The 25598-nt window shown below is 37.2% G+C and overlaps 1 protein-coding gene across 1 annotated transcript in view; it reads left to right on the forward strand.

Moving 5' to 3' along the window:
* Positions 1–25598, forward strand: part of LOC135086880 (period circadian protein) — an 81051-nt gene that overhangs the window by 44866 nt on the left and 10587 nt on the right. Inside the window, exons 13-22 of the mRNA XM_063981712.1 lie at positions 325–474; positions 3806–3921; positions 4008–4100; positions 6933–7082; positions 8257–8446; positions 12584–12731; positions 16180–16323; positions 17343–17453; positions 20377–20555; positions 25253–25393. Coding sequence (XP_063837782.1) covers positions 325–474; positions 3806–3921; positions 4008–4100; positions 6933–7082; positions 8257–8446; positions 12584–12731; positions 16180–16323; positions 17343–17453; positions 20377–20555; positions 25253–25393 — 1422 coding nt within the window. The remainder of the gene's footprint in view (positions 1–324; positions 475–3805; positions 3922–4007; positions 4101–6932; positions 7083–8256; positions 8447–12583; positions 12732–16179; positions 16324–17342; positions 17454–20376; positions 20556–25252; positions 25394–25598) is intronic.

Raw genomic sequence — 25598 nt, forward strand, 5'->3', positions numbered from 1 at the left:
AGGTGCATGCACATCTTGAGGACTAAAACCTGGTCCGTGAGCACGTAGAATTTTGTCCAATGACTCCAAGCTACCCATCCTTATCGCTCGCGCGTAATTATATTGCTGTCGCGACTGCGCGACGGGCGCCCGCAGTGACAGCAACATAATTATTACGCGCGAGCAATAAGGATGGGTAGGTAGTTTGAGGTCATTGGACAAAATTCTACTTGCTCACGGACCAGGCTTTAGTTATCATGCAAAATTAGCGTAGGCGTGTCCTATTCGACAGTGCATATTCTATTAATTGGTTGGATTTTTCTAACCATAAGTACATTGTTGCAGGTACTCACTAAACCGGCTGAAGCAGCTAAGCAGCGGATGAACAAGCGCTGCCAGGACATCGCGTCATTCATGGAGAGCCTGATGGAGGAACAGCCCAGGAATGATGATGAGCTCCGTCTGGAGATACAGGACCCTGACAACAGCTACTATGTAAGAATTGATCGTGAGGAACCCCGCTCAAAATGTTTAGGAATCATCCTTTGGGTATTGGGGCAATTAAGAAAATGTAGTCTTTAACACGATGATCGAAGGCGTAAAATTGCATCGACTGTGCTCAGCAGTATTAAGGCGATTATCACACTGTACCGCGCTCCGCCGCGGTCCGCGTGGCGACATATAACGAATTCCGCGCGCAAACGCGTTTTCAGTGTGTTGTGCCGCGCGTGTTTTCTATACAAACTGAGGTACTTGCATACAATGATTAAATCTGTCGTCCCGCGTACCGCGGCGGAGCGCGGTGCAGTGTGATAATCGCCTAAGACAGGTTTTATTTTTGAGTCACGATAATAACTTTTAGAAAGCTTTCTACTTTTGGTGACATTCAGCGAGAAAGTTAAAATTACATACAAAAGCGTCTTAGAAACAATCATGTTTTATAACTACCTATCTGGCTAATTATTACAAATAATGATGAGATTAACCCTAAAGGTACTATCAACTTTGGAATAAAATTAAAAGAACTATACTGAAAGAATGTAGGTTGTAGACTTCCAAACGTAAGTTTTCTTGTAGTTGTACCTAGCATAAAACAGCGGTTCCCGAAAGGTGGTCCGCGGAACTCTGGGGTTCCGTGGAAAGGCCGCAAGGGTTCCGCAAAAAATATTATCCCACGTTTCGTGACCGACGTTGTTCGCTCGCATCGACTTGTTTACGCACAAGGGAAGGGCAGGGCGTGCGGGCGGAGTAGTACGGGGGTTCCGCTAGGCAAAGTATAATCAATTAGGGTTCCTTGGCAATAAAAAATTGGGAAACCCTGGCATAAAAGATACATTATTTACACCTAGGTAACGCTAGTGCTTTATTACTGCCCTTGTGACCTAACGGCTTTTTCTAAGTATTTTGTGCGAGGTTCTTTAGTGTGCTCATCATTTGCTTTTAGATTTGGTGTTTATGTAAGTCACATATGCCCAAAGACTTCTAAAATACAAGCTCTGAGATATTTCTCTTTAAATTCATAATTATCTATTAACAAATTGATAGATATCCGTTTTATGTGACTAATAAAATGTTATTTATTCACATGAGCATTTTGTCACATGATGTGAAGTTATTTTAGGTAACAGAGATGCTCCCTAAAGACTGTTTACATGTAAAATCCTACTAATACTATAAATGCGAAAGTTTGGATGTCTAGATGGATGTATGTTTGTTACTCTTTCACGCAAAAACTACTGAACGGATTTTGATGAAACTGCAGTATTATTGTTTATAACCCAAAATAACATAATTTATAACGATCTGTGACAAACTAAATTTCACGGGATTTTACAACAAAACTTTTATAACGGTACATAATAAGATATTTACCCTCCCGCCCGACGTTTCCACTCGGTTGCACGAGTCATGGTTGCGGGCAGACTGTTTACCGTTATAAAAAAATTGTTGTAAAATCCTGTGGAGTGATAATTGTATAGTAAAAGATGCAACATAATAGTTTAAAATATTAAAATTAAGTTAAAATTTAGTTACCTACTTAACAACTTCATATTTGTATATCAGCCTTAACAGCTCGTCTAATCAAAGAAGTCCTTGGTCGTATCAAATATCACTGTATCTAGTCATGTAGTTGTAGTTTAATAGTTGACATTTTACAAACAGCGTCGTAGCAATTTACATAAACCCGTACATTTTTCGTCTAAAATTATCGATAAGATTTATTCAAATTACAAACAGATCTCAAATGCAAGCTGGTTTGTAAAATGTCTAGAAAATTAAAACCATTGACGATTCAAGCACTGTTTACAAAATGCAAATTGATTTTCAAGTCTAAATAATAAGGGCTAAAAACTCTTAAGGCTGAGTTGCACCACCTTATTTTAACCGTAACATTGACAATAACCGGTGCTTTTTGTATGGAGTTTGACAGATTTTTGACGTTTGTCAAAGTTAAAATAAGATGGTGCAACTCAGCTTAAAAGTTAACTCGGACATATTTATAATTTTTAGATAATCATAAATCAGCCCCCTTAGACAAAACGCACTTTTTGATCGAATCGAAAATCGAATCCGTCAAAACTCCATACAAAAAAGGGGCTTTTCGACCACTTTTCGACTGGTTTGCGATTATAATTTGCACTTTGTCTAGACCCACTGCCCGTTTCACCCGCGAAGGACAACGTAAACTGCGAGGGCAGGAGAAACTCGATATGAAGTTATCCAGCGATTGACTAAGCTCAAAGCAATCAAAGTCAATATTATGAATATTGTTTAAGACTAGGCGCAGACCACCGATTTTAAGTTGGCCGATAGTTGGGCCCGATTTTAATTTGTATGAAGAATCGGCCAAATCAAATAGGTGTAATGTGCGCACTTCCATACATGCCCATACTGATCAACTGCCCGACTAAACTATCGGCCGACGAAAAATCGATGGTTTGCGCCTAGGTTAAAGATTGCAAAAGGATGTGCCAAGATTAGCAAGTCACACTGATATCTATCGAAGTCTATTAAGTCCATTTAAAAAAATAATATACAGGGTGTTAGGTAAATGGGTATATGAGCCGACACTAGCCCATGTTAACATGGGCATATAAATGGTATGGTGAAGTCAGACATTTGATATCATGATTTTCATTTTTTAATTTTCATACAAAATAAATTTTATAAAATCCGATTTGTTTGAAAAATAAAATAATTAAAATGAAGATATCAATTTTCTGACTTCACCATACCATTTATATGACCATGTTAACATGGGCTAGTGTCGGCTCATATACCCATTTACCTAACACCCTGTAGAATTGGTCACATTACAATACTCACTAAACTTTTCTAAGGATATTATAACTAAAATTGTTCATATCTCGTAACTCATGGTAAACATATTAGGCTTTTTGGATGTGTCTCATGTCCACCTACCGGTGTCAGTATAACGTGCTAATTTTGGGACACCTTAATTCTTAACTTTATTACATGTCTTTTTGTGTAAACAGTTTTGTAGCGATTAAGTTCATAATTTGTAAAGTTCGTTTATTTCCGATAAAAACAAAAGTCTGATTAGTATCATTTACTTTGTTACAATAACATATTATTGTATTGTATTTTATTTTGTTGCGTGAATAACAAAAATTACCAATCATGCTTTTTAATTTATCCTTTAATCAAGGCCTCCCCTCACTTGTAACACATTTTGAAATCAACACAAATTACATCTTGGATTTGCAATATTAATAATAATACTACTTGTTGATGGCATAGATACAGTCACAGTATTTTATTTTTGAGTAGTTTTTGCAATACTAAAATGTAACTATTGTTGCAGGAGCGAGACTCTATGCTTGGTGGCATATCGCCTCATCACGAGTACAATGACAGCAAGTCCAGCACTGAGACACCTCTCAGTTACGCACAGTTAAATTACAATGAGAACTTGCAAAGGTTTGTCACAAAACTTACTATTTAACAAAGTAACACTTACTTGGATAAAGCAACAATCACTGCAATTGGATTCTGTAATATTCTAGATACTTCGATAGTCACCAGCCCTTCTCATACGAGGACTACAATACGGCTGTCGGAGAAAACATTTTCGGTCTCAAAGAAAAGCTAATTGCTTCGTAAGTTTTGCATTGCCTATTATTCTTACTAATGTTTACTGCTTCTAACAAAGCCATTTATTAGGATACCGTCAGTTTCACTATGCCTTTGGACTGTAGATTGTATTAGTCTAACATTAAAATAGCAAAATAAATGTTTTACAAGACGTAGCCTACATCGGCTAGCAATTTAGGAAAATGATTATTGTTTAAGCGGCATGTTATGTAATGGATATTTGAAGAAAAGTTACAAGGCCTGAGTTCGTCAACGGTTAATCAACACGTAATAATGTTGTGACGCAGTTTTCAAAGTTTTATGCTGAAATCGACTGACGTCCTTATGATGTTGGATAAGAATTCGTTGGAAACTAAGTAGCAAAAGTTGAAATGTTGAGGCGAACACGGTACTCACATTAACACACGAGTGTACAGGAACACACACAATACGTTACACATTTAAATATCGAATACATTAAGTTAACTCGCTCTTGCTAAGCTTAGCCGCAGACCACCGACTTTTGGTCAGGTTGGCAAGCGTATTTAAAGATACATAAACACAAACAAATATCTGCTTGTGTGTATCGCCTCAACTCTCGCTGCAGGACCTATAACTTATAGCTTGGAGTAAAATGTGGGTGCTGCAATTCTGATGGTGCACCTCACCTGCAGATGACGCCGAGTTAGCAGAGGAGGTCCGTGGTAGGTATATAATAAAAGAGAAATTATTCAACTTACTATTTCATAGATATTAATCAACCTGATTGTTCTATCTATATTATATAAAGCTCGTCTATATATATAAAAATGAAACCCGTTTTCCGTTGTCACGACATAACATGAAAACGGCTTGACCGATTTGGCTGATTTTTTTTTTGTAGTTTTCTAATACTCTGTACAAGGTTTTTACGGAAAAATATATAAAGAAAATCTCTACGCTAAGGCGGTACGAAGTTCGCCGGGTCAGCTAGTATTTAATACAAATCAACAAAATATGAGTTCAGAGCTTCGGTCCAATAGGCTAGTTGCCTAAAAAAATTTTTTTAGTCCGTAATGTTTAATATCAAAAAATATTGGACACGTATAATTTTATTTGTCAATCTAACAAATAATTACATAGTTATGGTGCGTTGAAGTTGCGCACGACGTCACAACGTGCGGCATTTTTAAGCAAGCGTTGACGTCACGGGCCTCTTCTTATGAACTTTGGGGCGCTTTATCTCTTTAAATTTTCATTAGTTTGAAAAAGTGAAAAATACGAGTAGAGTATTTTTTGATAAGTTAACTGACGGACTAATTAAAACTCTTGCTTTTTGACCCAGGCAACATCCTCAATGGGGACCGGTCATATCCTGATAAAATAAACACAGTAATAATGCTAAATAACAGGCGATACTAAAAAAATACATAAAATACACAAAAAAGGCAAAAAAATAATAAAAAATTATACTTTTTGAAAAAAATCTGCTTAAAAATTCGTATTTTTTTGGTTATTTGATAAATTTCTCAAAAAAATGCCCCTATAACAGGTGGTTTTTATTACTTTGTATTATTCTCTATCGTATTACCTTTGTAAAACCAAAAATCGCATGTCTCTATCCCTATCACAACATTTGCTATGATCGTTTGAACAAAGGCCTGCCACAACATTATTCTCCGCTACAGGTAGAGACAATTTTAATTTTAACTAAAATGCTTATTTTACTTCGAAATCTTTTGTTTTTATTTGAAATCTAACTTGTCTTTATCAAAATTACAAATCTAGAGCCATTTTCATTTTCGTTGTTAACGAAGCATTGAATGGCGCGCCCGGAGAGGCTTAGTTAAAACTATCATTGCAAATGTTGTGATAGGGACATGCGATTTTTGGTTTTACGAAGGTAATACGATAGAGAATAATACAAAGTAATAAAAACTACCGGTTATAGGGGCATTTTTTGGAGAAATTTATCAAATAACCAAAAAAACACGAATTTTTAAGCAGATTTTTTTCAAAAAGTATAATTTTTTATTATTTTTTGGCCTTTTTTGTGTATTTTATGTATTTTTTTAGTATCGCCTGTTATTTAGCATTATTACTGTGTTTATTTTATCAGGATATACCGCTTAGTTTAAAAGTATTACGTTTTCTTTACAATAGGTAATTGGAAGAAAAAAAATTCGATAAAAAATTAAAAAAAAAAAAAAAAACTCAAAAATTTTTTGACTTCTTTTTTGTCGATAAAAATAGGTCTAGTTTCATCTATTTTCATATGTACACTTTAACGTGACTCACACTGTATTATCTTCTTTAAGCCTTCTTCTCTTCGTAAGCTAAATAAACTAAACTGAATTACAAAAGTGTGTTAATTCTTAATTAACCATGAAACTAAATTACAAACAGACAAAAAGTAAATAGGCATTAGAAAATAGACTGTAAATAGGCATTAGAAAATAGGTAGGTAGATTGATTTGACCATTGCTGAACTCAGGCCTAATGGAATAAGTAAAAGTTATTTCTTTAGAAAATGATTTCTTATCTAGGTAGGTAGCTAGTTATTATAGGTCGCGTAACGAAAGTTAAGGCGTATACACACTAATGTTATAATTATTTTGATTCAGAACAAAGAAATCAGTGCAATTCGCAAGCCGTTGTCGTAATATTTTAGTTTATCTGTACAAAAAGATTTGCTTGTGTTCATCGCTTCAACTCTTGCTGCGTGACCTGTATCTACACCAGAAAAAAATCTAGGATATTTCAAAAGTATAAGATCAGAATTAACCCTAAAATTCGGAAGTAAACTACTTTAGGCTACCACTCACTTCATTTAAAAGGTCAAAGTTCGAAGTCGCCAGTGTAACAATGTCTGTTTTTAGTAATTGCATGTCGCCAATGGCACAACATTCCCGGGACTCCGCAGACCTCAATAGCTCTTGTGAGAGTGGACTAACAGCGCGCGTCAGCAGTCCCGCGGCGCCTCTAGGAGACTATCAGCCTGTGAGGCTTACCGAGTCGCTTTTGATCAGGTCCGTATAAACGCTATACAGGGTGGAAACGATAAGTGATCTCACTCGATTATTTCTAAACTATACAAGATATCGAAAAACTGATTACTGATCCTGAAAGTGCTTCACGAGCTCTTTCATACGATATCAGTAATAGGTTACAGAATTAACTGGATCTGTCCGAAAATTCAATGTTTTCAGCCTCCATACTAAATGTATACCACTATGCCAGCCACATAATATTAGAAGTGTAAATTTTTTTATTTTAAATTTTAAACGCTTAAAATTAACTCGTAAATTGCATTCTTATTTAAAATTATTCATGGAAACATTGGTTTTAGGCTTTACTTGCTATAATATTATCAAGACATGAGTGCCATGACTGTGGCAGTACTAAATGTATGGAAGCTGGAAACATTTGAATTTTCGGATAGATCCAGTTTATTTTATAACTTATTATTGGTACCGTTGGATAGAGCTTGTGAAGCACTTTCAGGATCAGTAACCAGTTTTTGGATATCTTGTATAGTTTTTAATATACTAAGGTTTTACTAAATGTATGGAGACTGGAAACATTGAATTTTAAGATAGATCCAGTTTATTTTGTAACCTATTATTGGTACCGTTGGATAGAGCTCGTGAAGCACTTTCAGGATCAGTAACCAGTTTTTGGATATCTTGTATAGTTTAGAAATAATCGAGTGAGATCACTTATCGTTTCCACCCTGTATTATCGCCGCCGCTGGTAAGGGAATACCTAAAAAAAGATTGCCTTTTTGATCATTCGTCTTTACGAGTGAATTATTTTATTTAATAGGTACTTGTTGATACTAAAACTGAAAACACACCAAAGATTGTAGTATTTATGATACCAATGATGCCGATTAGTACTCAGCAATTGGGTTTATATTCATTTAGGCAGAGTAAAGACAAATGAGTAGGTCATCTTCATAGAAACGCACCGGGCGCGGTGAGTTTCTATGAAGATGACCTACTCATTTGTTTTTTTTTATCCACAACGAGGAAACTCTTGGCCTGTATCTCACCTGATTACTCTGATTTAGGCTTTGACTTGTTTAAATACCTACTGTTCAATATTTAATTTAATTGTCACACTGAAATACGTCCCTCTGATTGTTTTTTTTAACCAAACTACAGAAAATAGGTATTTTTATTAAATGCGTTTCCTTTACAGGCACAATAGTGAAATGGAAAGGGAGCTGTTGCGAGCTCATCGCGAGATTCGGTCCTGTAGCAAGGGAGAGAAGGAGAAGTCTTCGAATGAGAAGAAACAGAAGAAGAAGGAGCATCTGGCTCGCTGCAATGCTTCGTTCCAGCCCGCGGCGTCGGGCACTTTGGCGCTGGAGCCAATAGTAGAAAGGAAGGTTCGTTTGTTTTACTAATTTAAATTCTAATATTTATTTAAACAATCCATAAAACAATAACTTTCCCTGAACGGTTATATCATTTTTCGTAGACTTCACCATAAAGAATAATGATTATTGCATAAACTACTTCGATTACCTAATATAAGCATGAAAAGGAAAAAAATACTCAGCGTCACACTCGTACAAAAAGTTAGACTGATTGAACTCAGTGTGCCTACCATGAGTTTACGTTAGGTGAGCTCGCTAGCGAATACGTCAAAAAATTCTATGAAGATTTTATTTCTTGAAAGTAGCCGCTAGGGGCGCTGCACAATATGTCATACATTTAAATGTCATTTTTTTACGCAGTCGCTAGCGAGCACACCTAACGTAAACTCATGGTAGGCACACTGGTTTAAATTGACATTAATGTCACATTAAAACAGTGTTCAACTAGGGTGTAACTTTTTATTAATAAGGGGGATGTATGGAAATGTCATTTTAAGCCAGTGTTCGTGCCGGGTTTTGTAATAAGGGGGTTTGAGTTTTACGGCCGAATACTGAAACGCCATTTAAATATTTGACGGCTTCTCAAATAGTTAAGCAGCTCCTAAACTTACATTTCGCATACTCAAAACAATATCTGACGGCCGAATACTGAAACGCCATTTAAATATTTGACGGCTTCTCAAATAGTTAAGCAGCTCCTAAACTTACATTTCGCATACTCAAAACAATATCTAAGCAGTTCTCAATTTTTAAGCACCTCTCAAATTAAGTTGCAATCAAACGCCACTCAAATGAATTTTCGCATACTGAAACGCCATTCAACGCTAAGCATTACTCAAACAACTGTCAAATCGTCTTAAGCAGCCGTTAAATTTGAGAGTGCTTGCGCGGTATCTTAAATCCAATTCTTATACCTAAATCGACCTAAATAGTGGTAAATAATGTTTGTGTCAACGTTATCATTTCTTTCGAACCTCGAGGAAATACCTAGATCTAATCGCAGGAACGCAATAAGGCTGAACGCTATTGAAAAATATTATTTGATAATGACATGCGGGAAGTTATGAACGTGTACTAAGTAGGTGATATCTTCCACATCGAACAGCCAACTGTGCATCGTATAGTGCACAAAGTAACAACCAAAATAGCTGCTATGAAATCGCTTTACATAAACATGCCTATTTCTGAGGAATATGGGGACATCGCAAATGGGTTTAAGCTATAGCAGCATTTCCAAGAGTTTTTGATTTGTCAATTTGATGCTCTGTCAACAATGATAAATGTCAATTGTGGTTACGTTTCGGTCCACGATCGCCACTTAATAGATTTCAACAATAAAAAGTATCACCTTTAAAATTATTATTTTTATTAAATAAAAATGCAAGCATTAATTTTTTTATATAATAAAACGAGATTTATATGTAATAGAAACTAAAAATAAACTGTTCTATGTTAAGTTGATTGAGTATATTTCCATAAAAGACAATACATAACCAAACGATGCTGCGTGTAATGGATAAAAAACGTAAAGTCATCATTTGTGTAAATGAAAACATACTTTTTTTGGCAAATGTTGCCATTATGTAAACATTTGAGAGCTGCTTAGCTGATCACGGCTTCAAATCCGTTGAGTAGCGTTTGAGAATACCATTTAAAATTGAAGGATACTTAAATTTAGGAGCCCGTCAGCTGAGTGAAAGATTTGAGTAGTGTTTCAGTATTCGGCCGTGAGCAGTTCTCAATTTTTAAGCACCTCTCAAATTAAGTTGCACTCAAACGCCACTTAAATGAATTTTCGCATACTGAAACGCCATTCAACGCTAAGCATTACTCAAACAACTGTCAAATCGTCTTAAGCAGCTGTTAAATTTGAGAGTGCTTGCGCGGTATCTTAAATCCTATTCTTATACCTAAATCGACCTAAATAGTGGTAAATAATGTGTGTCATCGTTATCATTTCTTTCGAGGCTCGAGAAAATACCTAGATCTAATCGCAGGAACGCAATAATGCTGAACGCTATTGAAAAATATTATTATAATGACATGCAATTCCGAGCGAGGTTCCGCATCTCTAAAGAAACGGTGTTGTGTCTGGATTCATAATTTGGAAGCTCTTTGAAACCCCGCACCAAACGCCATACAACCAGTGGACCAAATACTTATTATAACCCTACTGTTCTACGCAACGGGAAGTTATGAACGTGTACTAGGTGATATCTTCCACATCGAACAGCCAACTGTGCATCGTATAGTGCACAAAGTAACAACCAAAATAGCTGCTATGAAATCGCTTTACATAAACATGCTTATTTCTGAGGAATAATATGGGGACATCGCATAGTAGCATTTCCAAGAGTTGTTGATTTGTCAATTTGATGCTCTGTCAACAATGATAAATGTCAATTGTGGTTACGTTTCGGTCCACGATCGCCACTTAATAGATTTCAACAATAAAAAGTATCACCTTTAAAATTATTTTTTTAATTAAATAAAAATGCAAGCATTAATTTTTTTATATGATAAAACGAGATTTATGTATAATAGAAACTAAAAATAAACTGTTGTATGTTAAGTTGATTGAGTAATATTTCCATAAAAGACAATACATAACCAAACGATGCTGCGTGTAATGGATAAAAAACGTAAAGTTATCATTTGTGTAAATGAAAACATACTTTTTTTGGTAAATGTTGCCATTATGTAAACATTTGAGAGCTGCTTAGCTGATCACGGCTTCAAATCCGTTGAGTGGCGTTTGAGAATACCATTTAAAATTGAAGGATACTTAAATTTAGGAGCCCGTCAGCTGAGTGACAGATTTGAGTAGTGTTTCAGTATTCGGCCGTTAATCAGATACTACATCTTAAAATTGTTCCTTACAACTTCTTTGGGCTAATTTGAGTTTAAGCTTCATACACTTTAAGGTATCGGATATTATCGACAAAAATCTTTACGACGTTGCTGAGTGCTACGTAGGCACCTGTAGGATTTATGAGGCAGGTTATCAAAACTTATACAACCCAATTGACTATTACAACTTTTTTGGCACAATTCAATTTTATTTTCTTTTTCGTTGCGGTAACTTATGACCTTTAAGGAAAACGTGAATAAGAATTCGTGCTGCGTGACCTTTACTCCCTAATTCATTAGAACAAAAGAAAAGTTTGTTTGCCCTTTAGCTAACTGCGTCCGCACGAGGGTTTATTCAATTACGCCCGTTATTTTTAAATGAAGTCACATTTGACGCAAGTTCAAGTAATTTTGTTTGGTATCGCACGTGACTGCTATTTGTGTCCGAAGTTCCTTTATTGTTGCCAGGAAAGGAAAATTCACATGTTTTGTGGTTTTGTTGAGTTGGATGTTTTTGATTTTAGACCAGATTTTCAAACGCATTTAAAAATATTATGTGAACTTCAACTAGGTACACTTGTAGGTTGTAAGTTAACGCCCTGTGTGCTTACCATGAGTTTACGTTAGGTGTCCGCGCGAGTACGTAAAAATAATGTCATTAAATGTATGACAGATTTTACAGCACCCCTAGCGGTTACTTTCAAGAACTATTAAAATATTCATACATTTTTGACGTACTCGCTAGCGAGCACACCTAACGTAAACTCATGTTAAGCACACTGATGAATTTACTTGTTCTTTAAATTGCATACATAAGTTCTTCTTTGCTCTCCTCCTGCTATTCTATCTTCTAGTTTTTCTTGACTTAATGATGATGACTACATTGTCTTATTTGTTACTAGCGGCCGCCCGCGACTTCGTACGCGTGGTCCTCGTTTTACCCCCGTTAGATATCATGTTGATAGATGGCGTTTCACGGCATGAATATTTACTAATGTCAAAAACAGTAGTTTAACCAGCGCTGTAGATTTTAACCAATGACGATAGATGGCGCTTTTTAGACGTCTTATTTATTTATTGCAATTTATTTGTCACATATCGTCATAAATTATAGCCTATATGTTAATCTTTGTTATAAACAATAATACTGTAAAGTTTCAACAAAATCCGTTCATTAGTTTTTGCGTGAAAGAGTAACAAATATCCAGACATCATGACATCCAGACATCCAAACTTTCCCCTTTATAATATTAGTAGGAAGTACGATAGTAGGATTTAAAATCGCCGTGTTTACAGCCGCACGGTATGAAGCGTGCATCAAAGCAGACGGATACCGATCCTGTGTCGCACAAGCACCATTGCCCGTCGCCGCGCACACCCCGCCGCCGTCACGTGACCACCGCGGCGACCACGCAGCCGTCCGCCACCATCACTACTACTGTCGGTTAGTGTTGCGAATATGTTAATACCAAGGCTACACGACATCAAAGCAGACGGATACCTGCTTTATTCAAGCACCACTGACCCTCGCTGCGTTGTAGTCACGTGACCACCGCGGCGACCACGCAGCCGTCCGCCACCATCACTACTACTGTCGGTTAGTGTTGGGAATATAATACCAAGGCTACACGACATCAAAGCAGACGGATACCTGCGTTATTCAAGCACCACTGACCCTCGCTGCGTTGTAGTCACGTGATCATCGCGACGCCCACACAGCCGTCCGCCACCATCACTACTACTATCGGTTAGTGTTGGGAATATGTTAATACCAAAGCTACACGACATCAAAGCAGACGGATACCTGCGTTATTCAAGCACCACTGACCCTCGCTGCGTTGTAGTCACGTGATCATCGCGACGCCCACACAGCCGTCCGCCACCATCACTACTACTATCGGTTAGTGTTGGGAATATGTTAATACCAAAGCTACACGACATCGAAGCAGACGGATACCTGCTTTATTCAAGCACCACTGTCCCTCGCCCTCGCCGCGTTGTCGTCGCATGATCATCGCGACGCACAGTGGTCCCGATTTAATAAAACATGGACATTGATGCTAGAGGCACGAAAATTTTTTTGATGGTTACTGCTATGATAACTAATAAGGCAAAAAAATATTACAATCCTACGACGTCTATTTCGTAGTAAAAAAAAATAAATACATATTTTTTGTATGGAAGAAATTACGTTTCTGTCAATTTTTCGAAATTCTTTAACGATGTCAAGATGCCGATCACACATGTTATAAAACAAGTGATTCTGAGTATTTCATGCGAAGATACTTGTCACTTATCTCTGCGTACTTTTGAGTTATCGAGGGTTGAAAAATCGATTTTTTTATATTAAATATTTCCACGAAAAATTGCCAGAATTACAATATGGTGTATAAGGGACACCTTTGATGACACATAACAACGACTCGCACTCGCGCGCGCTCGTATGCATCAACTTTTACTAAAATAAAAATAAAATTAAGTGAAGTACTTAATACAACGTTGTATGTATAGGTCCGCTGGCCGTCAAAAAGTAGCTTATACGAGAGGTTGCCCAATTTACAATATGTCCATCATTGATAACTCACACAAATATCGTCTCTCTCTGAAGGATAATAAGTTTTTTTTGTTTCCAGAAGCTCTTGATAGGATGGAAGCCCATAAATACTCTCTGAAGCGAGAATGAATCTCAAATTGCGATATTGCCATTTTGACAAATTACATGATGTAACTAGCGCTAACGTTTATCTTCAGGTAGACACAGTTTTAAGTTAAAAGATTGTCTACTATTTCACACTGTTCTTCGTTTTGGAACAGTTCTTTGATTATAGGTAGTCGCTAATTTCGTTTTGTTAGACTCTTTCAGTTTAGCACATAAAGCGTAAACTAATTCCTCCTCAGAATGATCTAAAAGTGTTAGAGAGCGCCTCTTCTTCTGCAGAAGAAGAATTTTGCATAAATCTTCAAAAGGTTTTTTATTTATACTAAAAGTCGATGGTTGCACATCTACTTCCGCAGTCTCATCAACTGGAGCGTCTTCCTCAGTATTAACGTTGTCTATGCGTTGTGTTAACTCGGTACAAAACATTGTTTAAATCTATATTTTTACAATTCGGCCAGACAATTTCAGAGTCTAGCCAATGCGAATTTTGGTGCAAAAATGTCTTTTGGGCTCTGCTGGAAGCAGACCATATCTTCTTTGATATATTTCTTGTAAAATTACGACTTAATGATTTGATAATTACTCAAATCTTCGGAAGAAAATTCAATGCCAATACGTTCGTCATTTTAGTCTGAAATGGTCTGGCCGAAATGTAAAAATATAGATTTAAAAAATGTTTTTTACCGAGTTAACACAACGCATAGACAACGTTAACACCGAGGAAGACGCTCCAGTTGATGAGACTGCGGAAGTAGATGTGCAACCATCGACTTCTGGTATAAATAAAAAACCTTTTGAAGATTTATGCAAAATTCTTCTTCTGCAGAAGAAGAGGCGCTCTCTAACACTTTTAGATCATTCTGAGGAGGAATTAGTTTACGCTTTATGTGCTAAACTGAAAGAGTCTAACAAAACGAAATTAGTGACTACCTATAATCAAAGAACTGTTCCAAAACGAAAAACAGTGTGAAATAGTAGACAATCTTTTAACTTAAAACTGTGTCTACCTGAAGATAAACGTTAACGCTAGTTACATCATGTAATTTGTCAAAATGGCAATATCGCAATTTGAGATTCATTCTCACTTCAGAGAGTATTTATGAGCTTCCATCCTATCAAAAGCATCTGGAAACAAAAAAAACTTGTTATCCTTCAGAGAGATATGATATTTGTGTGAGTTATCAATGATGGACATATTGTAAATTGGGCAACCTCTCGTATAAGCTAGCGGATAAAGGCCAGCGGACCTATACATACAACGTTGTATTAAGTATTTCCCTTAATTTTTTATTTTATTTTATTAAAAGCTGATGCATACGAGCGCGCGCGAGTGCGAGTCGTTGTTATGTGTCATCAAAGGTGTCCCTTATACACCATATTGTAATTTTGGCAATTATTCGTGGAAATATTTAATATAAAAAAATCGATTTTTCAACCCTCGATAACTCAAAAGTACGCAGAGAAAAGTGACAAGTATCTTCGCATGAAATACTTAGAATCACTTGTTTTATAACATGTGTGATCGGCATCTTGACATCGTTTAAGAATTTCGAAAAAATTACAGAAACGTAATTTCTTCCATACAAAAAATATCTATATATTTTTTTTTACTACGAAATAGACGTCGTAGGATTGTAATATTTTTTTGCCTTATTAGTTATCATAGCAGTAACCATCGAAAAAAATTTCGTGCTTCTAGCATCAATGTCCATGTTTTATTAAATCGGGACCACCGTGCGACGCCCACACAGCCGTCCGCCACCATCACTACTGTCGTTTAGTGTTGGGAACAAGCGCGCATTGAAGCAGGCGGATAGTTTTGGTAGTTATACTAATTTAAGGTATGATCTTTACTTAGTACACTGACCAATCGCCTATCTTAACTTCGAACTCCTCTTATGTTCTTCCGATTAATTTCGTTGCGGGTCCAATGTCAGTTTAATTTTTCCCCGGGACAAACTTGACCTTACTGATTGGGTTTTTTTTGGCGGTCAAGCTGTAGATCCTTGCTACACAGGAGTTGCAGCGGTGGGAATAGTCCCGTTTTAACCAATCGCCTCTATGTTAAATGTGAGTGTGAGGTAAAAGGCCTAGGCTGAAACGCAGACACAGAGCAGGTTTTTTGTGCAGATGCACTAAATAACTCAACGAGTTCTTGCTATGTCTGCAGCTTTTTATCTATACTATGTCTGCAGCTTTTTCATTAGTTTTAATTAACAGTTTTGTCTTCCAGCTGCCGCCTCTCAGTGGCACCCTAACGCGGTGAACAACATGAACTACATGAACACGTTTATACTGGGCGTCGGAATCCCGCAGCAGATGCAGCTCATGAGCCCGGTCATGTCCCAGCAAGTCGCGGCTATGCCAGGAATGCCAGGTAATTTAGCATTAGTTTTTCATCATCACCATCATTTCAGCCATAGGACGTCCACAGCTGAACATAGGCCTCCCCTAATGTTTTAAACAATGGCCGGTTGGTGGCGGCCTGCATCCAGCGCCTTCCCGCTACCGTTATGAAGTCGACTGCATAAAATAGTGACATTGTATGACGGATTGTACAGTGCCCCTAACGGAAACTTTCAAGAACTAAAATCTTATTATTATTCTGTGATTGAGGTAAATATGGTACTCACACTGACACTATTCAGGAACACATAAAACACGTTTTTTTTTTCGGTTGTTGAAGTAACGTATACGCATCCATATTCAAACATCGAATATTACACTAGGTAACTACTGGCCGCACAACATTGGGCACCAAGAAACGCCATTCTGTTTTCGACGACTAATAATACATTTTTCTATCCTTTTTTCGTCTCAGCTCTTGAATTTTCTCGTAAAGTCCCAATATGTTGAACTGTGTGCTTACCATGAGTTTACGTTAGGTGAGCTCGCTAGCGAATACGTCAAAAAATTCTATGAAGATTTTATTTCTTGAAAGTAGCCGCTAGGGGCGCTGCACAATATGTCATACATTTAAATGTCATTTTTTTACGCAGTCGCTAGCGAGCACACCTAACGTAAACTCATGGTAAGCACACTGTACTACCCGTGTCATTGACAGCAGGGCGCAACCGTTAATACCGGATCGCTGGTTCCGATTTTCGCCATGTTGGAAACTATAAATTTGAACGATGGTAACGCCCCCCTGTCAATGAATTTGGTGAGATAGTTCAGTGTAGGTCATCTAATATGCATTTTCACGCTCGAATCAGTGGTGCGTTACAGATATCATGCATCATGGCTGTTTGTTTATTATTTGTGCCAATAGATTCTCCATACCGTTATATTACCTATTTTGATTCGGTCTTATGTGCTCAATTACAGTTGAATATTATAAGCCTTAGTTCGTCAAAAATAAATTTCAATTCTGAATAACAACTTGTGTGTTTCCAGGCGTGTTTCCTATGTACTACGCGCCTCCACAGTCTACACCCATGCCGAGTACTTCGGACAACACAAAGGACCCTAACAAAAGCAACCCACAGTACCCACCGCCTCCTACTAGTAAGTATACTTAGTACTTATATTTAACTTTATCTTATAACGTAACTAGCAGCCACCAGCGACTTCGTATGCGTGGACCCCGTTTTACCTCCTTGCAAAATCGCGTCTTAGTGAGCACCTACGTTCTATAATTAACCCCCATGCAAAGTTTAAGACTCCTAGCACATGTAGTTTCTGAAATTTCGTGATGAGTACGCACTCATTCAGTCTTGCATCTATTATATACCATGATACACCTCCTTGCCACCGCCTATAAAATTTCATTTTATATTTTCAGCTATAGGTTCGTATGATATTTTAATTTTATACACAGAAAAAAATCTAAACTTTAATTTTATATCATATTATAATGATGGATTACTAATGTTTGGCCAAAAAACGTTTCCCAAATGATCGCTCGGCGGCCGCTGCCGCGTCACTGCTCTAACCTAACCTAACCTACTATTTTCTGCGATACCTACTTTCTGCAACCATACTATTTTCTGCAATCTCTTTGTTTTACGTAAAATTCTTGTGAAAACCATGATCATCTGCCTTATGCTTTGATTTGTGGGTAACGGTGGGTGGGTAAGTATGTGAAGTGTCAATTTGACCAAACAAATTATTTGGGATATAATATTTGGCAAAATAAAACATTTGCTATACAGGGTGTCCCGTAATGTAACGTCAAGCCGGAACTGGGTGTTGAGGCAAGTTGTGCTGGTTATCAGAAAAATATAAAAAAAAATCTATGTGGCATATTTTAAAAATAATATTATAATTAAAGGCATTTAAAAAAAATCTAAAAATTCTACTCCAGATGACGGTCCTTTTGCTCGTGTTGCCACAAATCTTCACCTTTTCCAAATTTTTTTTTTGTTATGTAACCCTGAATAATGCTTCTCTAAATTGTTATCAAAATTACAAAACCAGCTGCTCCAGCTTGGATGAAAAAAATACATTATTCCCAAAAAAAATTTCAAAATAAAAATTTTGCCTAGTTTAAACTGACTGTACTGAAAAAAAAATGTACTACGCGAGTGTGGCAAGTGACGTCATAATTTGGCGCATTTAGTAAGGATTCCAAAATGGTATAACACTTGGTAAATTTTTGCTGTAATTGTCGACAATTTTTGGTTTTTTGGAAATAGTCCCGTTTTTAACTTTATCTACCTTGGTTAAAAATTATTATTCTAATGTGCCCAAAATTCTCAGTCACAGAAACTTTTGTCACCATGACAGTAATTAGTAGTTGACATACTGTAACAAAAGTCACCCGTGCGCGCGCGCCTTTACTACCTGCTCTGCCTGCACTTGTACTTGGTAACAGGGATAATAAGGATATGAAGTTTCGGTTATGGATACGGTTACGGATATTAGAATAATATACCGGTTTCGGTTACGGTCACGGATATGAAATCATTTCAGATTATCCGAAAGTCTCGGATAATTTCGGTTACGGAATTATTAGAATTTCAAAAATGTAGGTATAATTCAAATAGCAAGATGCTGCGTGAGCGTGACCCACATAGCTACTTTATGTACCAACTAAGACGACACCTATGTATGATAAAGGTAAAACAGGCTGGCATATTAGATGGTGCCAGCGAATGCCAGACAAGTTGGTAACAAATATTAAGATTTAAGGTACAATTCCAAGACGGGTCGCAGACCGCAAACTGCAACCGCAAACTGCAAAACTATGAAATCGGCAGCGCGGCATTGCAGCTGCGGCGTGTATACTGCAGATTTCATAGAGTTTTGCAGTTTGGCCTTTATCCGAAACTATCCGTAACTTTTGAATCAGTTTCGGTTACGGTTATGGACATTTTTTTATTTCGGATATCCGATAGTTTCGGTTACGGTTACGGATATCCATAACATCCCTGCTTGGTAAGATGGCCTTCTCCGTCCCGCTCATACCTTTTAAAATGTCTTATCCACCTCACTTAAGCCAGAAACTTGCATTTTGAGCACATTAGAATAATATTTTTAACCAAGGTAGATAAAGTTAAAAACGGGATTATTTCCAATAAACAAAAATTGTCGACAATTACAGCAAGATTTTACAAAGTAATAATAATAATAAATAATAATAAAAACCTTTATTCAACCAAGTTAACAACTTAGACAACATTGCCAGTGGTCCCCAAACTAGGTAACACCTGTCTCTTGGGGACTGGAGTACGAGGCTTGAAGTTAAATGGCGTTGTAAATGCACTTTATACTAGTAACAAAAAATAAGTAAATATTAAACACAAGTGTTATACCATTTTGGAATCCTTACTAAATGCGCCAAATTATGACGTCACTTGCCACACTCGCGTAGTACAATTTTTTTTCAGTACAGTCAGTTTAAACTAGGTAAAATTTTTATTTTGATATTTTTTTTGGGAATAATGTATTTTTTTCATCCAAGTTGGAGCAGATGGTTTTGTAATTTTGATAACAATTTAGAGAAGCATTATTCAGGGTTACATAACAAAAAAAAAAATTTGGAAAAAGTGAAGATTTGTGGCAACACGAGTAAAAGGACCGTCACCTGGAGTAGAATTTTTGGATTTTTTTTAAATGCCTATTATTTTTAAAATATGCCACATAGAATTTTTTTTATATTTTTCTGATAACCAGCACAACTTGCCTCAACACCCAGTTCCGGCTTGACGTTACATTACGGGACACCCTGTATAATCATTTGCCAAGTAAAATTTTGCCAAATGATAATTTGACCAAATGAATTAGTTGCGAAAAGTACAGTTGCTAAAAGTTCATTTGGGAAATGAAACTTTGGCGATAAGTTGTTTGCGAAGTAAAATTTGGCGAAAAGTAATTTGGCCAAACGGAAGGATACCTATAATGATATTTATATAAATGCTATACTTGATACGATGTACCATAATTTAAAATGATTTTACCATGTAATAATAATACTATTCTTTTCCAGTGCAATGCATGATGTATGGTCAAGCAATGTACGGGTCTCCGTTCATGTACTCACCCGTCGCGCCTTCGTATCCCGTGCAACAGACCATGATGGCCCAACAGACCACGATGGCCCAACAGACCATGCAATACACAAACTCGCTGAACCCTCTCGGGCTCACGCGAAGCAACTACGAAGAGGTAAGCTGGCAATCGCATACAAGTCTCGCTTCGCCCATAGACAAAATTATCCACACATCATGCTTGCCTCACATCACACATAATTTCATGCTCAACTCATTGTGTGGTTTTAACTCATGTTTTTTGTATCTATTAACAGCCGCTTTTTTACATAAATATTTGTTTTAGGATTTGATGGTGATTTCTTTTGCTAGTATTTTAGGGCTTCGGTTAGTTAAAGTTATGATGGATACTTGTAGGTTTAAGGATCGGAAATTTTACTACAACAAGTCTGCATCTTATGTTATGCATCAATATTCCCCGTATCTTGTTTAAATGACAGTGTTCATATCGAAATTCTACTTCGAACTTATCCTAATTGCAATGGTCATAAGTTTAACATTTCTTTCAGTTTTCCCGATCTTCGAGATTCTACGATAGGTTCAAGTGGTCTATCACGCGTTCCGATACTGTACGATAAATCACATGTAGTCGATATTTATGTTCTTATATCCTTTGCAGATTCCACGAGGTAGTCTTCGATGACACCACCTCTACCTACGTTCTTGTGCGCCTGATGGCGGCCAAACTTTAATTGACAACATTGACTCAAAGACGACTAGAAGACTTCGAACTTTCTTCTATTTCTACTTGTGTTACCGACTAACCGTAAATTGTGGATTCTCGCGACTTGGCAACTAAAGTGACGCATTATACCGTTTCTTATCGCACGATGTTGACGTTACGTTCCGAGTCACGCGGCTCTCTAGCACTCATATCCGATTTTTCTTAGTGGTGTACTGGTGTTGTACCTAATTTATTACCGGTTTATTTAAAACGGCCGCCCGCGACTTCGTACGCGTGGACCTCGTTTTACTCCATTAGGGGTGGAGTTTCGTAAAATCCGCTCTTAGCATCTATAGCGCATACATTTTAAATTTCAACTCTCTTACTTTAAACACATAGGACTTTCATAATATAAACTTCCAACCCTCCTTTTATCTCCTTAGCCCCCGTAGTTGATTTCTAATGATACATTTTCAGTATATGTACCACCACCACCACCACCATTTCAGCCATAGGACGTCCACTGCTGAACATAGGCCTCCCCCAATGCTTACCATGTTGATCGATTGGAAGCGGCCTGCGTCCAGCGCTTCCCTGCTACCTTTACGATGTCGTCGGTCCACCTTGTAGGTGGAAGTCCCACGCTACGTTTTCCGGTACGCGGCCTCCATTCCAGAACCATTCTGCCCCATCGGCCATCAGTTCTGCATACTATGTGCCCTGCCCATTGCCACTTCAGCTTGCTAATCCGTCGGGCTATGTCAGCGACTTTGGTTCGTTTACGGATCTCCTCATTTCTGATTCGATCTCGCAAAGAAACACCAAGCATAGCCCTCTTCATAGCACGCTGTGCAACTGAGCTTCTGTAACTGTTCGGCCTATAGTGAGAGGCCACGTTTCCGAGCCATAAGTTATCACTGGTAACACACATTGGTTATACACTCTAGTCTTCAGGTATTGAGGTATTTTGGACGAAAAGATGTTGCGTAGTTTCCCGAACGCTGCCCAGCCGAGTTGGATTCGACGATTGACCTCCTTCTCGAAATTGGACCTACCTAGCTGGATCGTTTGTCCGAGGTAGACATACCTATTTTACCTACTTGTCGACAATCTCGAGAATTGAGCTCCCAACTGAAACTGGGTAGGGCGCAACATGGACATTCGACATAAGCTTCGTTTTGTCCATGTTCATCCTCAGGCTTACCTGTTGGGAAAATCGATTAAGGACTTCGAGCATTGTGCCTTGAGCCAAGTGGACTCTAGTTAAATTATTATTTTAGTGTCCTTTGATTATCTACAAACAAATCACACCTCCTCTGAATAGTCACATGTCCAATTGTTGTACTTACTACATATTTTGTTATGTAACATTTTTGATATTTTCTAATAATAACGCAATAAACAAATTGGACATGTATGTGACAATTCAGAGGTATGATTTATTTATAGGTGATCAAAGAACACTAAAAAAAAATAATTTAACTGGAGTCCACTTTAATCATCTTGGTGATCAAAGCCAGGTGGAATAGACCATTAACCCCTATGAGAACTCTTTTGAGACTTGTAGTTTCTGAGACTTCGTGATGAGTGAGTGAGTCACTTAGACATTCAATGACCTTTCTTTCTACTAAAATTATACGTTCGTTCGTTCGTTCGTTTCAGCCAAAAATTATACGTACCTATAGTAATTATCATTAAAATCAAATAAGTAAGTACCTACCAACCTAAGTAATTAAAATAAAGACCCTACCAAAAAATTAACAAATTACATACAGAAAACAAAAACGAAGTAATTCTTATCCTTCGTTTCAGCCAAATGACGTCCACTGCTGGACAAAGGCCTCCCCCAAGGTTTTCCACAATGAACGGTCCTGCGCTGCCCGCATCCAGGCTCTTCCCGCGACCTTTACCAGATCGTCGGTCCACCTAGTAGGAGGCCTGCCCTTTATTTATTCATTCTTATCCTATTTAACTACAATCGCCCACGCGCCCATCCCATTTGTCCGCCGCTGAACCGTACCCTAATATTCATCTCGGTAGATGGCGGCACTTAATAAGAATTTGCAAGGAAGTTTGTAAAAAGTCACTAATTAACACTTTGATTTGCTCGTTTAAACACAGTGAATGATTCAAATAGGTACATACAGTGAATAGTTCAATTACATAAAATATCTTTATTTATTAAATTTTCAATATTATTTACGAACAGCGTTATTCATAGTACATGTAATATTTAGTTACTAATTTACTAATGATGTCGATAGATGGCGTTTGACAGCTTTGCCTTCATGAATATTTACGTACCTACCTCAAAAATTTTTGTCAGGCGCAAGAAGATTTTAATCAATGACGATAGATGGCGCTTTTCCACGTCTTATGAAAATCCCAATTATTTTACGGGACCCTACTTTTTTCCAAAATAAAATTTAGCCTATGTTACTCGTGAGTTATGTAGCTTTCGAATGGTATAAGAATTTTTAAAATCGGTCCAGTAGTTTTTGAGCCTATCCATTACAACTAAACAAACAAACAAACAAAGTTTTCCTCTTTATAATATTAGTGTAGATATTTGCTTACGTTGTCCGTAAAGCGAGTATACGTCAGCTCATGTGGGCTTGAAGTCCGTAAGTTTTTAGTGCATTTGGTCCGGATCCGCGGTTCGTATAGTCATGTAAAATAATTACTTGTAATCCGTTAAAGTTCTAAAGATCACTTTTTTGTATAGTATAGTAGCGCCTAGTCGCCGATTTTGAATCGTCATTTCGTTGTCTAAAGAATATGTTTTGACAGTTTTAAAAATTGACAGAACGTTAAATTTCTTTTGTTATCTGACGATGGTAGGTAGCCTTTGATTAATTTGTTAGAAGCGCGCTGCTTGAATGATGATCGTAGTTATGTATAATAGAATAATAGTTCAATTGAACGGTATTGTTACGTACTAATTAAAAATAATTAGGCCTATCAAATAGTTTTCGACATTATATTATGAATCTGCTAATCTGCAGTAGTTATCTAAGCGTGTTTTTATTTTTTATTAAATGATATTTTAAACCAAGTGTCAAGTACTCATTTTTGCCACATTGCGATTCTTTGCAGTAAATAGCTGTATAATTCATATAAAAATGCTCTATCATTATAATTTTTAATCAATCCCCTAACAATATAAAAAAAAACAACTATGGGGTATAAAATAAAGTTAAGTGGTTCTACTACTCGTAGAAATAGTATTACGTACTAGTATACTCATGGTCGCTCAAGGGGTTATAGATAGGGCATACAACTAGGACTTATACATAATTTTGTAGCAAGTAGTAGCGTATTAAGAGAACTTTTTATATATAATTTATACACCATATGACGTATTTTGCTTTTATTTAAGTTATATATTTTTATGTTCATCAATGCAAAACGTCTGAAGCATTTTTTTATAATTTAAGTCACATAATCAGGTAATTTAATTTAAGTCTATGGATACAGGGTGTGGTTTTGTAAAACAACTCCCATCATGGGTGGTAGTATACACGACATTGATGTCCAAAAAACCTTAAATTTTCATGGAAAAATCCAGGAAATCAGAAAAATGGTATTATTACGCGGGCGAGCTATCGGTCAGTCCCCCCGCTCTCCCGGGGCGGCGGCCGCATGTGCTCGGTGGTCTAGAGGGGTACGCGGGGGTGGTGCGGGCGGTAACAAGCGCCGTCTCGAACGTTTTTGTAATTACTTTCATGTGTACTATCACCCTTGAGATGGGCGTTGTTTTACAAAACCACATCCTGTATTTATTAGTTTATAAAAGTGTATGGTCATGCATGGGACAGTTAACAAATAAATATCTTTTTCTTTTTATTAATTTAGTTAATTTATACTAATTCCGTAAAAAATCTAGTACTGGACAGTGTGCTTAGTATACTTTTGAGACGTCATTAATAAAATTATGTTTTCGTGATCCTTATTTTTTACGGTTACAAAGATACATTATTTTTATAAAGGAACAAGGTATCAATAAGTATTCTGACACACTAAACATCACTGCGACACAGCTAGGCTAGCTTTAAGTAAGGACACACCGACACATACGCCGCTACACCCACGCTTAACCGCATCACTACTCTAGCTTTACACTTATCTGATTGGTCACGTGATACATGCAGGCGTGTAAGCCCAGTGTGCCACTAAGGCTCACGAAAACCGGCGGCGGGTGGAGGGACAAGAAACGCGAATCTCAGGCTGCCTCCTCCAAAACCGATCACGGCAGCGCCGATAGTATGACTTCCACCAGCGCCAACAACCGGGTACGACAACACATCCTAGAGTTTTACCCATTTGTTTCAAATATAAGGATGCTATACGCACAGCACTATGAGTCGGTAGCGGGAACTGTAAAACGCATGAACCTTGACAGCATGCCAATACTAGCTGTAGTTTTATAAGTGCCTAATATTTGAAACAAAGTGACACTTATGGTAACAAATAGACGTTATGTTTTTTTCGCACGTA

Source organism: Ostrinia nubilalis, chromosome Z (assembly GCF_963855985.1).
Source record: "Ostrinia nubilalis chromosome Z, ilOstNubi1.1, whole genome shotgun sequence".
In the NCBI taxonomy this organism is placed as follows: domain Eukaryota; kingdom Metazoa; phylum Arthropoda; class Insecta; order Lepidoptera; family Crambidae; genus Ostrinia; species Ostrinia nubilalis.